The 16,678-nt window shown below is 41.5% G+C and overlaps 2 protein-coding genes across 2 annotated transcripts in view; both read left to right on the top strand.

The window, feature by feature from the left end:
* Window positions 1–2,081, top strand: part of SLC6A19 (solute carrier family 6 member 19) — an 83,643-nt gene extending 81,562 nt beyond the window's left edge. The window contains exon 12 of the mRNA XM_030549372.1: window positions 1,872–2,081. Coding sequence (XP_030405232.1) covers window positions 1,872–2,081 — 210 coding nt within the window. The remainder of the gene's footprint in view (window positions 1–1,871) is intronic.
* A 9,735-nt stretch (window positions 2,082–11,816) lies between these two features.
* The window catches only part of LOC115644935 (sodium-dependent neutral amino acid transporter B(0)AT3-like), a 59,727-nt gene continuing 54,865 nt past the window's right edge, over window positions 11,817–16,678 (top strand). Inside the window, exon 1 of the mRNA XM_030549371.1 lies at window positions 11,817–11,976. Coding sequence (XP_030405231.1) covers window positions 11,817–11,976 — 160 coding nt within the window. The remainder of the gene's footprint in view (window positions 11,977–16,678) is intronic.

The following is a 16,678-nucleotide window of genomic DNA, read 5'->3' as shown; positions in this document are numbered from 1 at the left end:
TCTTGCACAACTCAAAAATGCCCTGAAACTCTACCCCCTGCCCCTAAGTGAATCATCTCCAAGGTCTTTCCATCTCTTCTACCCTCTTTCACAGTGTTTGCCAGCTCCCCAAACCCCTACAGTTAGCCTCTGGGACACAGGTCTCATCTTTTACCTCAGCAGACTTCTGGAGGAGCTCCATCACCTCTCTTCTTGCTTTCCTCAGGGAAATGCTACCTTCCATCTTGTCTTCAAGGGGTCTGCCAAAGGGGGCCACAGCCACCTCCTCCTTGCATCTGCAAAGAGCACCAAAATATTCAGGGACAGGACACAGCCTCCTGGCCCTATGGGAAGACTGAATGGCATTGCAGCCAGTAGTTCCACTGCCACAGATGGAGTTTGTCTAGCTTCGGCCTTATCCAAAGAGTCTCTTATCTGTGAGCTCCTAGGGGAGAAGCCACTTTGGGAGGGGATGGGAGAGGAAAGTCTGGGCAAAAAATTTATTACTAACTCTCCAGCATTCAAAATTCACGTGTTAGTCCGAAAAACATTTGTTTTTGTTACTTAGTTAGTTTGTTTTAAAATAAGTTTGGGGTTCTTTTTATTTATCTTTTGGTTTTTAAGCCTTCAGGGTACACATTTTCAAGCTTTTCTCTAGCTAGAAAGAGTCAGAAGGATAGCCGTGTTAGTCTGGATTTGTAAAAGCAGCAAAGAGTCCTGTGGCACCTTATAGACTAGAGGTTTTGGAGCATGAGCTTTCATGGGTGAATACCCACTTTGTCGGATGCAGTCACCCACGAAAGCTCATGCTCCAAAACGTCTGTTAGTCTATAAGGTGCCACAGGACTCTTTGCTGCTTCTAGCTAGAAAGTTACTTTTAAAAAAGAAAAGAAGAAAATGGAAATTCTCACTTAATCACATGAATCCAGGAATCCAGGAATTGAAGCTTTAAGACAAATGCCTAATATCATGGGACTCATGAGTTTGCAGTACTCCAGAAGACATTTGGGAGTGTCAGGGAGTTGAAAGAGGAAAGCCTTGCACAAAAACCACTTGTTGGGGAAATCCTTTGGAGTTGGCAGGTCTCCAACAAATATAAAACTCCACCCCTGAGCACCTTGCTTCTTCCTACCCTCTGAGCCACCTCTCAGAGCTACCACCCTCAGCAATGAAACTTCTGAAACCTAACAATGCTAAACTCAGAACATACACAAAACCCTATGGGCTCAGAAAACCAAGCCGCATCTACTGCACTAAAAAATAGGTTGATAGAATTTGTAGTAACAAAGAAGTCACTGTAGTCTAGTGCATAGATCAGCTGACACAACTAGTGAACTCCTATGGTCTAGCCCCAGCTATGCCACAATGACTTAATCTGTGAATTTGGACAGATCACTCAATCTCTTCTTTTTCTCATTATCTGAAACACTTACTGTACCTATCTTACAGTGATGTTGCGAAGATTACTTAGTCAATGTGCGTACAGTGCTTTTAAGACATTAAATGCTAAATAGTATTATTGTGGCACTCAGTTAAATTATAAAAACTATTTTTTAAAAATCTTGTTTTATATATTTTAATGCATCAACTACAAATATTTCCTTATCCTTTCAGAGTTAAAATACTGTTATGGAGGATTTAATGTTATGGTTCTGGGTTTTCTCTGTATTACTGTTTAATATATCTAGTAATGGGGACAAACAACCTAACTAGTTTTAGGATGGATTTTGATATATTTATGAATGGGATTATATAACAGGATTGTTTGCATTATCTGGGAACTCAACTCAGTAACTGAGGAGAGTCCCTTCCAAGACTATATTCCTGTGTTGAATATATTTATATATTTTGCCCACCACAAGTCCTTGAAACTTGATTGTTTATTCTCACAGGATCAGTTCCCCAAATCAGAGAGAGTTGGATATCCTGACTGGGTGTATGCCATCATTGTGATCTTGGCTGGAGTGCCTTGTTTGGTCATCCCTGTCTTTGCCATCTACAGAGTCATCAGAAATTGCTATCAAGAACAAGATGGACATCAGGGCCTTGTCATCTCAGTTTCTGAACCCTCTGTGAATGGAGACCTGAAGAATCATGCATAAAAACATATTTCAAAGAGATTGAAAAAAGACCTTGTTAGTGAGGGAAGGAAAAACAAACCAAAAAATTTAAATGAAATCCATAGTTAGTTCCATTGTCATAAAGAGGCAATGATGTGAGGTTCCCAGGGAAACAATGAAACTAAGTGAATCCTATAGTAACTGATTTCAGGCAGAAGAACTAATGTGAACACTAATTTTATGCTGACTTGTGTCTTGCACACTCAATTGTTTTTAACCACATATATCACTGTGTTGCACAGAGTCACAAATACTTTTCCTAAAGCAAAAGTTTTAAATATTTAATTATTAAAACATTTCTAAGTATGAAAAAGATTTCTTGATTTATTTATACCATCTGGATATTTCACTAACTTCCCCTTTACTTTCTAATTGCCAGCAGATAGTTCCTTCCCCTGCTGACAACATAGGAGAGTAGCAGCAGCAGCTCGGGGAATGACACAATCTACCTTCTTTAGCTCCTGTTTAACAAACAGTAGAAGAAGAAGTGTCTCACACATACCGGTTGTCCAAGACTCCCTTGGTGGCAGGGGGAGCTGATGGGGGACAAGTTAGGGTTGCCAACCCTCCCGGTTTTGCCGGGAGTCTCCTGGAGGCTACTAAAGCCAAACTGGGAGATTATAGGCACTAAAAGTCCAGCGGCACAGTGGGACTAAGGCAAGTCTCCCTGTCTACCCTGGCTCCACGCCACTCTCGAGAGCAGCTGGCATGTCCCTATGGCCCTGGCGGGAAACGGGAGGCTCCGAGAGCTGCCCCTGCCCTCCCCCCCACCAACTCCGCAGCTCCCAGCACTGAACTTCCTGTTAACCTCCTACCAGGCCAGCTACAACAAACAAGACCACAACTTAATACTAAGATGAAGTTATGGTACCACCTATTGGTGAATGTGCTGGCTACACTAATTACAATTAATCCCTCAAGTTAAATAAGGATTTAAAACAGTAATCCAGGTAGTCTGCCATCCACACAGGCTTCAGTGTAAGTCTGCCGGCTCAAGTCTTATATTTAACAATGGAGCTATTGCTCATAGTTGGATCTAGATTATTAGCAATTTGGAAGGTTTATATCCTCCAGGTTAGGCATAGCTGTTGTGGACAGACTCTGCATTGAAGACTGCAGTGTGCTGAGGTCCTGAAAACACTCTGGCAATTCTTCCTGCAAACTTGTTTCCCACTTTAAGGAACAGAAATCTGCTGGGGTACCTCAAATCCTGTTCTGCATCCCTCTGGGACAGTTGATGAGCATCCTCCTTGTTTACTCTCCATTTTCTTTGAATAAATCTGTTCATCAGGTTTCAATGGACTACAGAAAGGCAGTGGCAAATCTGCCAATGGGCCCACAGGGCCCATGCCCAGGGGTCCCAGCCAATTGGAGGGCCCCAGAAAAATGGGCTCCCCAGAAGAAATCTGCCATGGGGCAGTGGAAGCCTGGAGTCCTGGCAGAAGCCATGGGTGGGGCAGGGCAGGGGAAGCCCCAATGTCCCAACCCTAGTCTCTGGCAGAAGCTCCTGGCAGGCAGATGGGGCTGGGGAAGCTCCAGTGCCCTGACCCTGGTCCTTGGCACAAGTGCTGGGTGGGTGGGTAAAGCAGGAGAACCGCCAGTGCCCCAGCCCTGCTCCCCTTCAGAAGTTCCAGGCAGCAGGGGAAGCCCCAGCGCCCTGACCCCGGCTCTGGCCCCAGGACTGCAGGAGCTCTCACTCCCTGCTGAGGCCCCAGGGCCATGGCAGGAGGACAGAGCTTCTTCAGTCTTGGGGCTGCAGTGGGGGATGGCAGAAAGGAGCAAATGGGTTGCAGGGCCGTGGCGTGTGTGGAAGGGGGGCAGAATGGGATGGGACTGTGGGTAGGACAGGATGGGGCCACGGGATAAGGGTCAGAAAGGGCTGGTGTTGTGGGTTGGGCCACAGGTGGAAGGAGTGGAATGGGGGTAGAACCACAGGCAGAAGAGGTGGGGTGGGTCCCTCCATTTGCTCTGGCCCAAGGCAGGAAACCTTAATCTGCCTCTGCAGAAAGGCGAACTCTTTCTTTTTCTAGGAGCAAGAATACATTATTTAGTTTCTTAATTACTGTATAAAGGAGTACTTCTGGGATATTTTCCAGACTGCCATTTCCAGTTGCATAACCACATTTTCTCGCCTTCCTGGAAGGGAATTTAATGTTCTTCTTTCCTGGTATCTTGTGTGGCATGCTCACTTCTGGCTCATTTATTCTGCTACCTTCTGGATTGATATAAGAATCTGATATGACACACACCTCTGTAGGTGCAGGAACAAGCAAGGGCCTGTTGCCTGAACATCATCACAGGGAAGCATATTTTGCAGAGTCCAAGAATAATCTTATAGTGATAGTAATAGCTAGCTGAGTGCTATCTAGTTTTATATACAAAGATAACAAAACATTGCTTTGTATTCCAGTCTTGCTGGACTCAAAGCATAAAACTAATGGTGCAGTTTACTCTCTCCACTTCCCCATTATTTGCAGGTGGACAATGCTGGTCCTCACATGATTACCTGGAGTTGTTGGCAAACCTCATGCAGTAACTGTGATTCAAATTCCTTCCTCTGATCACTGTATATACAAGTTGGAGGGCCAAACTGCTAAGCTACATGGTTCATTAATGCATTTGTAACTGTATCATTCCTTCTATCTTTCAGTGACTGCACCATCACATACATTACCAGCAGCTATCGATCGCCACCTGGTGTTTCTGGCACCGGTCAGTATGTGTGCCTCATAGGTTGGGGCATTTCCCCTAAAGGAGTCCTGCCTCTCCTTGCGGCAGCTTTCCTTTCTGGACAGACGAGACAGGCAAGTACCAAGTCCTTAACATCTGCAGCCATGCCCAGTCAAAACAATCTGCCAAAAATACCCTGGTCAGTTATACCGCAAGTGGACTTTTGTTTCATGATCATAAAGGCACCCTAGTACTGTTCTCTGTAAGCTGGCTGGCAAGACAATTCTTTTACCTTCATGCACCAGTAATTTGGTAGCCAGATCAAAGGATAATCATTTCTGGTACTGTGTTGGACCTCCCCAGTCTTGGTCTCCTTTGATAGATCTGTTGGCGCACAGAACATAACTTGGGCTCCTTAGATTGTTCTTGCCAGATGTCCTCACAAGACCAGGCTGAATTTAGTCTTGCCGCCCCTCACTTAGCTGAGAGCATCCACAACCACATTTTGCTTTCTAGGTTTATGGTGAATTGTGAATGTACATTCAGATAGTTCGTGAATCCATTTCCACAGGTGTCCTTCTGGGAATGGGCAACAGGGGATGGATCACTTGACAATTACCTGTTCTGTTCATTCCCTCTGAAGCACCTGGCATTGACTACTCTCAGAAGACAGGCTACGTGCCACTCTTTCTCCTATTTCAAAAAGGCCAATCCCTCCTCACAGCAGTTGTGTAAATGTTTGCATAACTCTCTATAGGAGCCACAATCTGCATTGGCAAGCTGCTAGTAAAAGGTCTTGGGATTGCCATCCAAAACCACTACTAGGTATTGTACTGCTTTCTCATCTACCAACTCATTCACAGAGAGCAACAGCTCAGTCTGTCAGCTACTCACAGATTCCAAACTCATCTGCATGACCATAAACTACTTCTCAGGCAAAAGTCCTTTTGCCATTTTGAAGTTGCTGCCACTAGTTGTTATACTCACTTATAGAATCACAGGGATGTATTGGGACACAACAAGCATCAATTCCAGCACACAGAGTCAGGACACAGCTTCCTGCTAACCTCTACCTACCCTACCATCCCAGGTCAAATACAACGACATAACAATACAAGACTTAACACTAAGATAAAGATACTGCACCATTTATTGATGAAGCTACAGGAATCATTAAAGTATTAAGCACCAAAACACTCAGGGCTCACACTGTAAGTCTCATTTATCCAGGTATCCCCTTTCTCCACATGTATCACTTTGCATATTTTTCAAAGAAAAGATCAAGTCTAAGCCGATCCATCCCCTGACTTTCCATCATAACAAAGATAGCCCATTGCAAAAAAGCAGCCAAGTGAGTTAGTGTGTGGAGAAATGTAATTACCTGAATTACTAAATTCTCACAAGTCCTCACTTGTAAGATAGACATTAAAATGAGCGAGGTTAATTTTCTTATTTAAAGGAAAATAATTTCAGTTGGCATTCCTGCATAGAAATGATCCCCTCAGTTTCATATATTCCACAGCCAGAAGAGGCCATTGTGAATATGTTGGTTAAGAGAATCTTAACCAATTAACCTGATAGAGATGTCCCACTCTAAACTGGAAGAAATTAGGATATGACATAGAAGATGCCAAAGAAAGTGATAAAGTTCCTGACCCAGAAGTTGTAATGTGATTGGCTGTGAATGCAGCTACTCTTTGGATCAGTCAGAGGATGAAGTGACTGTATCCTACATAGTCAGTAGAGGAATAGAAGAGTTGTTGTAGTTTAATTAACACTGAATTATTCTACAGTAGTGGACCAGGACTCTTCATCTTAAGCTACTGCAGCTGCAATGTTTTGACTAAAGCTTTTTAAACAAAATATGAGCAGGGGAAATTAATTCTGGAGCCTGTAAAATTTGATGAGTTCTTGCACCATGGCCAGAGTTTTAAAGGATTCAAGTGTTGCTTAGCTCAGCATTGCAAGGCATATGTGACTTAGGAACCTAAGTCAGTGAAAATGAATTGGACTTAGGCTCTGAAGTACATCTATTTCTTTTGAAAATGTGATTTAAGTTCCTAGACAAATTGAGACTGGAAATAATGTGTAATTTTTTAATAGTGAAGGTAATTTAAATCAAGAATGGATGTTTTTCTAAAAGACATGCTTTTAGATCAAACAGGAATTATCTGAAGGAAGTATGTGTTATACGGGACATCAGATGAGAAGATCACAGCAATCCCTTCTGGCCTTATAATCTATAAGCATGGAAAACATCAGGTGACTTGATCATAGACTACAATACTTGTGCATGAGGAAGATTTCTGATAGTACACAGCTCTTTAAGATAGCAGGAAAGGGCATAAATGAGATCCAGAGCATTGAGGCTGAAGCTGGACAAAGTCAGACTAGAAATAAAGTGCAAAGTTTTTACAGTGATGTGACACTTTCTCAGGGTGTCCTGGACTGTGGGTCACCATGCTACCTTCCTGCCTCCAATGAGAGGGAGTCTTTCTTGTGGTGGCTGGATGTCAGCTCCCTGATATTGCCAGCCCTTCAGCCATTAAAGCACTCTCCTCTATGCTCTGCCAGTTTCTACTTTGTCTTGCAGTTAAACACTTAATGAACCCCAGCCCTGAATGTCTCAGAAGTGTTCCCCTCCCATCCCAAGTGTCCAGCCCTGTTGCTGGAAACTCACAAAGTTACCAGGTTTGCTACTCCCACAGGCATAGTAACACAACAACTTGTGTGATTCGGCTGAGTATCAGCTTCAATAAGAACATAGCACTGTAATCTATTTATGGTGAAAACCAATGTAAGTCTGTTAACAAAGGTAAAGATTTTAAGGGAAAGTGAGCAATGGTAATAAGAACAATGGTTTACAAATAAAACAAGAGTATAACATGCTTTTACTAAAAAGCTAAAACTTAAATTTAGCAGGCTAAAAAATCTCTCACCTAAATTTTTCTGCAGAGCTTGCTGGTTTTCAGTTAAACCAGGATCAAAAAAGGTTCATGAATCACTCCACATTGCCAAGGATGTTCCCCATTAAAATGGATATGAAAATGTCCTTTTGCTTCTCCTTATATTTCCTAGAGGTCATTATCTTTGTTTCCAGAGTCAGGATGACCCTGTCCCCTGGGGCTCAGATTCCAGTGTGCTTTCCTCTGTTGAATTCACATCCCCCTTTTGAGTACCTCTGCAAATGTTGATTTCCTCCATTGTATCGACGTATAATGCTTAATTTACACATGAATCTAAGCAGACAGGTAAATCAACATTCCTTTGTCTAGGAACAACTTGTTTGTCAACTCTGGCTGGGGCACAGATCCTAAAATGTATTTTCAATATATATATACAACTTTTAAAATGTTACCTGTACATACATCACATAGCAATTATGAATCAGTATGACATAAGCTTCCATTAGACAGCTGCTCCTGGGGGAATTCTGTGCCACTGTGCATGTGCAGAATTTATGTCCACCACAGATTTCTTTGCTTCCCTGCAGAAAAATGACTTTCTGATGGGGAAGCAAAGGGACACCACAAAAGCAGTCATATGACCCTCCCCAGCAGTATGTTTTGGGTGCCCAGGGCATCCAGTAGGGAGGTAAATCACTCTGAGGCAGGGGGGTGGGACTGGGAAAGACCTGGCTGATGCATCCTACCTGGCTCATCTGCTAGTTCCAGCTGGGCTGGGGAGGACAGGACTTCCTCTTCCCCTGGAGGACAGTGTCAGACCCACCTCCAGATTTCTCCCTCAAAACTCCTCCTTCCTTCATCACTACTCAGCTGCATAAGGAGGGATCACTGTACAGAGACCTGCTCCCCCATCCACCCAACACCCATGCATCCAGACCTTCTCATATCCAGACCCTCTGCTGAGTCGCATCCCTCCACACACCCAGAACCCCCCCGACAAGCCTCATTCCCCCTGCACCTGAACCACTCCAGTGGGCCACCTGCACCCAGATCCCCACCCTACTGAGACCCAACCAGCTGCACCTGAATCCCCACCCCACTGAGCCACACTCCCCAGTACCTGGACACCCCACCACTGAGGTCACCAGCATCTGAACTCCCTCCGCCAAGCTCTATCCTCTCCACACCCAGACCACCCCCGCTGAGCCTCAACTATCTTCAGCTAGACCCCCCCTGCAAATTCCCATTACTGTTGCACCAAGACTCCCCCAATAAACTGCTGTGCATCCAGATCCCCACTGCACCCAGCTTGCCCCACACAGAACCCTCTCAATCTACCCCTGGATCCCCCTACACTAAATCCCTCCAAGCTTGGAGTCTGCCTTGCTGAGCCTGCCTGCCCACACCTCGTGCACATGGGGTGTTTCTGGGGTAGGCCCAGTCCTTCCCCTGCGTTAGGTTTGGGTGCAACCTTACCACTGAGTTTGTGTCCTGGGGGGAGCTGCACAGTGATCTCCCACCTCTATGCAGCTAGAGGCTTGTGTATCTCAATATCATGCTAGAGCTTCCACATTCATTTGACAAATAAAATTTGCAGAATTTAGCAAATTTTTAAAATATTGTGCATGGAATTTTTAAATGTTTTTGGTGCAGAATTATTAATTTTTTGGCGCAGAATGCCCTCATACATATGCTCACAGGACCCTTTATGAAAACAGTGTGTTTGTTTGTCAGGCCAGATAGGAGTTGCTGTTTCAGAACAGTGAACCATTAACTAATTGGCACTGAGGGGTTTTTCAGGTCCCAAGTGAATCGCCCATTGAAACAACTTACCCAAGGATGTGGTAGATTCTTATCAGTTAATAGCTTTAAATCAAGACAAGACAGCTTTTTTAAAAAGGCCAAACTCAAAGAGAAGTATGTGCCTGATGCAGAAAATACTGAGTGTTTTGGGCCTGTATTATGCATTATAAAATGAGCTGGTTATAACAATAATTCTGTCTGGCCTTAAAAATATATTAATTTACTGCACATTGCTACTAATATGTAAATCGTTAAAGAAATTGTATATACACATGCAAAGAAGCAAGTGTCAGAAGAGTTTGCAAAAAGAAAAATAGCAGTTAGAAAATAATTAATGTCACATTAGTTTGCTTAATTAAGGTATTCTAATTTGTTTACACCTTGTTCTCATGAATCTAAGACAATTTTGTTAGAGTAAGGGCTCATGAGAAAAGGTGTTGTGCACTAGTATCAACAGGCATTATATATAAAAACCTGTATATGCAACGTTGTCCTGAGAGCTTCTTAATGAGGCTTTGATCCCTAAACCCTTTAGCACCCATCAGCTCTTAACCAGGAGGCAGGGCTACTCAGGAAGACCAGGGCATTAAAAATCCTACTTCTAAGCGACCAGAGGAGCTAAGGAACAAGAGCGGCTAACAGGGGAGTTCTGAGGTGGCTTAGGAGCTTAAGATATATAATTTTTCAAGCACGTTGCTCCACACAAAATGTCTAGAGGAGGCCCACATTGTTACTTTTAGCCTAGTGCTCTTACTTGAGTGGTGGGAGGTCCAGGTTCAATACTCTCCTCTGCCTGAGGTGGAGAAAGCATTTCAACACTGGTCTCCAACCCACCACAGGCAACTGAGCAAACCACTGAGCTATGGGATAGTTCAAGAGTTATTGGGTTAGCAAGAGAGTGATTCTGTCACATGGTGGTTAGGGCACCAGCCTGGGAAGTGAGACCCCTCAGGGTCCAGTCCCCCTGTTTCAATGGCACTTCAATTATTTATACACCGTGGAACAGCTTCACCAGGAGAGACTGAAGGAGCCACACACCAGAATATCCCACTGGGTTAATTACCACCTCCTACCAGATTTTGAATGGGACCAGATAGGGACCCTTCCCATGAAATAGGCAAATGAATGCCTATCTTCCCTGGATCACTCAGGTCTTAGGTGGGAGATAGGCATCCATGTGCCTTGAGTGAGGCAGCAGGTACTTAGGTGCTAAGGGAACTTTTACAGCAGAAAGAAGTTATGTGAATAGTGGTGGAGCCTAAGACTGGGATTTAGGTGGCTAAACCTCAGAATTAGGTGACTAAATCAAGGATTAACGCAGCTAAATACCTTTGTGAATCCCACGGTAGGTCTCACACTTCCCAGGGAGTTCCCTAATCACTGGGATATAGAGTAAATTGCTCCCTCTCTGGCCCTATGAATGTTTGTTCATTTATACAGTGGAACAGCTTCAGCAGGGGAGCTTTTCCCCTTCTATCAGATAGAATACCCAATAGCTCAATGGTTAGGGCATTCATTAAAGATGTGGCAGACTTGGGGCTGGCACTTAAACCCAGATCTCACATGTCCCACTTGAGTATTGGGTATTCTAGGGGACAACTCTGCCCCCAGTAATTTTTTGAAGAGGCTCAGTTTGGTAATGTTACTCATGTTTATTATTCATCTATACAAATAATGTATAGGGGAGAAACAAACAAAATAGCCTCCCTCAGTAGAATGCATAAACTGATAAAAGTGCTTAATTTCATTTTTCCTTACATTTATTTTTCTTTCCTTTTCTTCCAAAAGATATCATCAGTCAACTCTTTTAACTGAGTGATGGAAACAAAGTAAGCTTCCTACCAAGGCTGGGGGTGGCTTTTTCTGATCAAAGCTGTTCAGGATTATTTTTAAGAAACACTTTTTAAAATATTTTATTATATTAATGTGAGCTGAATGTTGCAAGATATTTTTTTGTTTTCAGATGACAAAACTTTTGTAAAGTATCTGAGAGCCCTGAGGTTTAATAGGAATCTACGAACAAAACAAACTGTTTTACACTGAGTTACCAATTAACAGTAGCTCTCTGCGTTCTACAAATAAAGAAGGAAATTACAAAAAACGGGCCAGAGAGATAGCTCCATCTACATATTCATCATTCCCAGTTTTGGTTTTAAATTGCAGATCCTTACACTCATACATTTTGGGTGATGTAAAGTGATGAAAGCTCCACCTCTTTTCCAGTAATCTTCAGACTCTCCTCATATAAAACTTGTAGGAGAGCCAGGCTCTGAAGTATATAAAGTCTTTTCCCGCATTCATTAAACAGCAAGACAAAAGAATACCACACTTTGTAAGGATGTCAAATGCTCAGTCATTGGATATCCCTGAAGTTCTTAAAGAAGATGACAGACCAAAGTGGGACAATAAATTCCAGTATATTTTAAGCTGTGTTGGATTTGCTGTAGGCCTGGGAAATGTGTGGAGATTTCCATACTTGTGTCAAATATATGGAGGAGGTAAGAGCAAGTTGGGATCTTTCATGAAATTAAACACACAGTACTAATTTAACTATATATATAAAGCATGAATGGGCAGGGAAAATATGTTAATAAAGCTAATATTCTATTTTTGCTTTTTTAATGTAATCTTTTCCATAAAGTAGAATAGCTTTCTCACTGTGTGAAAGTGATATTTTAAAAAGATACATTGATTTAGGAAATGTCCACAATGCTTTATAATAATCATGAATTAGGAAAAACCAGTGTTAAAACTTTTTACTATCATCATAATATAAAGTGTTTTTAGTGGGGTAATAACAGGGATTTTGTTTTGACCCAATGTTATTCAATACCTTTCTCAATAATCTGTGTAATGCTGATGCTTTGGGTTGATAATCATCATCCTCAGCAAATCAAACCTGGGACTTCTGGATCTTAACACACATGAGCCATTACTACCTGAGCTGAAAGACTCGGCTATCCTATGCTAAGGCTGTAAAAGGCTCATCAATGTCTGTGTGATTTAGTCTGCACTAGAAGGGAATACAGTGCCACAGTGAGTGGACATGGCTTATATCTGGTAAATGTATAAAATCTATGCCAGTACAGTTTGCAGATGACACAAAACATGGAGTGTTAAATGAGCAATCAGGATTGTATGGCAAACTAAGTCTAGTTGAATAATTAGTAATAATACAAGATCAGACATCTGAGAACCAAGAATGTAGGTCACACTTACAGGATGGGGGTACTTTGGAAACAAGTAGCTCAGAAAGCTATTTAGGTGGCATGGTGGATAACCAAGTGAACATAAGCTTCTGGTGCAATGTAATGTTTAAGAGTATGAACACTTGGAAGTATAAGCAGAGAACTATCAAGCAGATGTAGGGAGGAATTATTATAACTAAATTGAACATTTTGAGACCATTTTTTGAAATGGTATGATCACCTTTAAAAAAGTAAGCTGAAAAATTTGAAAGGATGCAAAAAATGAGCTACAAAAATGTTTCAAGGTCTGGAAAACCTGCCTTACAGTGGGAGACTTAAAAAGGTCAATACATTAGCTCACAGAGAAGGTTAAGAGGTAACTTATTGATGATTTATAAGCAAGTTCTAGGTGTGATGGCTAGAAGCTGAAACTAGACAAACTTAGATTAAAATAATTTTTTTTACAGTAAGACTTGTTAGCCAATGCGGATGTGGTGGAGTCTCTGTGATTTGAAGTCTTTAAATTGTCTAGATATCTTTCTAAAAATATATGCTCTGGCTCAACCAAAAGTTATGGGCTTGATCCAAGAATCATAGTGATAGCTTGTGTCATGCAGGAGGCCAAACTATGTAACCTATCGATTTAATCAGTCTCTGACACAGATGACTGGAGGATAGCTAATGTAACACTGATTTCTAAAAAAGGCTCAAGAGGCAACTCTGGCAATTACAGACTGGTAAACCTAACTTCAGTACCCAGAAAAAGTAGTTGAAACCATAGTAAAGAACAGAAATATCAGACACATCAATGAACACCATATGTTGAGGAAGAGTCAACATGCCTTTTGTAAGGGGAATTTTGCTTCACCAATCTATTAGAATTCTTTGAGGGGGGTCAACCAACATGTGGACAAGGGTGATCCAGTGGATATAGTGTACTTGGACTTTCAGAAAGCCTTTGACAAGGTCCCACACCAAAGGCTTGTAAGCAAAGTAAGCTGTTATGATAAGAGGGAAGGTTCTCTCATGGATGGATAACTTGTTAAAAGGTAGGAAACAAAGGGTAGTAATAAATGCTCAGTTTTCACATTGGAGAGAAGTAAATAGTGGGGTCCCCCAAGGATCTGTCCTGGGACCAGTGCTGTTCAACATATTAATAAATGATCTGGAAAAAAGAATGAACAGTGAGATGCAAAATTTGCAGACCAATACAAAATTACTCAAGATGATTAGGTCCAAAGCTGACTGCGAAGAGTTGAAAAGGGATCTCACAAAACCGGGTTATTGGGCCACAAAATGGCAAACGAAATTCAATACCAATGAGTGCAAAGTAATGTACATTGGAAAACATAATCCCAACCATATATACAAAATGTTGGGGTCTAAATTAGCTCCTATAACTCAAAAAAGAGCTCTTGGGGTCATTGTGGATTGTTCTCTGAAAACGTCTGCTAAATGTACAGCAGCAGTCAAGAAAGCTAACAGAATGTTAAGAAACATTAGGAAAAGGACAGATAATGAAACAGAAAATATCATACTGCCACTATGTAAATCCATGGTATGCCCATACCTTGACAAGTTCTGGTCACCCCATCTCAAAAAAGATATTTTAGAATTGAAGAAGGTGCAGAGAAGGTCAACTACAGTGATTAGGGGTATGGAATAGCTTCTGTACAAGGAGATTAAAAAGAGTGGGATTGTTCTGCTTAGAAAAGAGATAACTAAGAGGGGATATGACAGAGGTCTATAAAATTATGAATGATGAGGAGAAAGTGAATAGAAAAATGTTATTTTGCCCTGCATATAACACAAGAACTGGGCGCATCCAATTAAATTAATAGGCAGCAGATTTAAAACTAACATGAGGAAGTGTTTCTTCACACAACACACAGTCAACCTGTGGAACTTGTTGCTAGGGGATGTTGTGAAGGACAAATGTATGACTGGGTTCCAAAAAGAATTAGATAAGTTCATGGAGAATAGGTGCATCAGTGGCTATTAGCCAAGATGGTCAAGGACACAGCCTTATGCTCTGTGTGTCTCTAAACCTCTGATTGCCAGAAGCTGGGACTAGACAACAAGGGATGGATCACTGAATAATTGCCCTGACCTGTTCATTTCCTCTGAAGCATCTGGCAAAGGCCACTATTGGAAGACAGGATACTGTGCTAGATGAACCATTGATCTGACACAGTATGGCCATTCTTACATTCTTATGTCCTTAAAAATCTATTAATCTTAGTTATTTTAGTATTTAAAAATGAACCAGAATATTATTTTCCCAAGTTTACAATAGTAGTACTTAGCAATAATATTTAAAAATCACTGGTGTGGCAGTGATTGAATAATTTTTTCTCTAATAAAGCATATCCTGCCATGGACTCTTGTTAGCCTCTGGTTTGGGATTTTCCCTGAGTGGGACTCAGACACCTGACTAACTCTTTTTGCTTGGTTCCATCTCAGTTATGGGGAGAATAAAATGATTCTAGACTCATCCACTTGTACACCAAAATGTATCATCTGTCAGAGTACACTGTGCTACCCTAAATAACTTCCTTTCCTTTCTTACATGCTTTCATAAACAATGAAAAAGTATCATTCACATCTGCATTAGCGCTCAGATAAATGAATGGAGCCATTAACATGTCAGAGGTTTTGTTTCAGGCTCACTGCAAACATCACTGTATTGGTTACACAGGTCACATTTAAAAATTTAGATTTCTTTTGTTTTTAAAGTGAGATTGTTCACAATCTGCCTCAAAAAAAAAGTAATAATAATTAAGATCTTTGTCCTGAATTGAACTAAATCCAAATAAAATCTTTCAGCTGAAGTATATGTTCACATGCCTCTGCATTTCATGGTTCCATTTGGACTGGAAGCAGAAGTGTCAAAATGTTATGAGAAAGTCCATTTTCTGAGATTTACAAATCAACTTTTCAGATTCCAAATTGAACGTCTAAACCTTCTGTATTTTGTTCTTCACTAATTTAAACATAATTAGGACAGCTATGAAAAATGGCAGAAGAATTATAAACTTGCATAAATGTCAAAAAATGCACATCTGCCTACTGAGGGGTTTCTTGCACTTCCCTGTGAAGCATCTGGTACTGGTCACTGTTGGAGGCAGGATACTATAAACTAGATGGAACATTAGTCTAAGCAAGTCTGACAATTCCCAAGTGTTAATGTCGACCCAGCACACAGCAGCAGTTAGGAAAAAAAAAGTAGAATGAGCTAGCTATTTTAAAAAGGGATTGAAAAGGCTAAGGTATTACGCTTTGTACTTCCATAGTTACACCTGTACAAAGTTGGTATAAAATGATATAATTATGTAGTAATTTGCATCCACTTTGCCCTGTTGTAAGCAATGACGTAAAGTTATAGTGGTGAATAAGCTCTACTGTATTGAACTGTAATCAGTGCTCTATACTTGAAGTTCCAGTTTGGTTACTTTACCTTAAGATAGATAAAGTCATGAGACTAAAAAAGGTGTGGTGACAGTGCGGCCCTGCGCAGCACCTGACCTCCCCTTGCTGCTCCGTCAGAGACCTGGCTGGGGATTTCATAGGCACTGTGGTACCTTCCTGTTCTCCACTACCTTCATTCTCTTTAGGTTATGAGCCCTCCCTACCTCTGACTATCTATATTAAGGAGTTATACAAACTAGTTGTTTCTTGTGCATTCAGAAACTCCCAAGATTATTTATTCTGGAAAGCAGAAATTAGAAGATGTTTTGCAGATTATAGTTAAAAAAAATGTGACTTGTGGGATTTTCAAAAGCACTCAAACAACTTAGAAGCACAAGTCCCTTTGACTTTCAATGATTTAGGAACATAAATCCCATTTACATATTTTTGAAAAAAAAATCTCATCTTTCAAACACAAGGAACAAGCAAGGATCAAGGAGCAAGGAACGCACTGAGCCATATGAAACCCTGTAAAACATTGTACCTCGGAGCCAGCCTATACTCTGAGGGGAATAGAGTATAGAATATCTGTGGGAATATCTGT

Source organism: Gopherus evgoodei, chromosome 2 (genome assembly GCF_007399415.2).
Source record: "Gopherus evgoodei ecotype Sinaloan lineage chromosome 2, rGopEvg1_v1.p, whole genome shotgun sequence".
In the NCBI taxonomy this organism is placed as follows: domain Eukaryota; kingdom Metazoa; phylum Chordata; order Testudines; family Testudinidae; genus Gopherus; species Gopherus evgoodei.
Note: the sequence above shows the minus strand (reverse complement) of the source record. Positions and strands in the feature narration are given on the sequence as shown.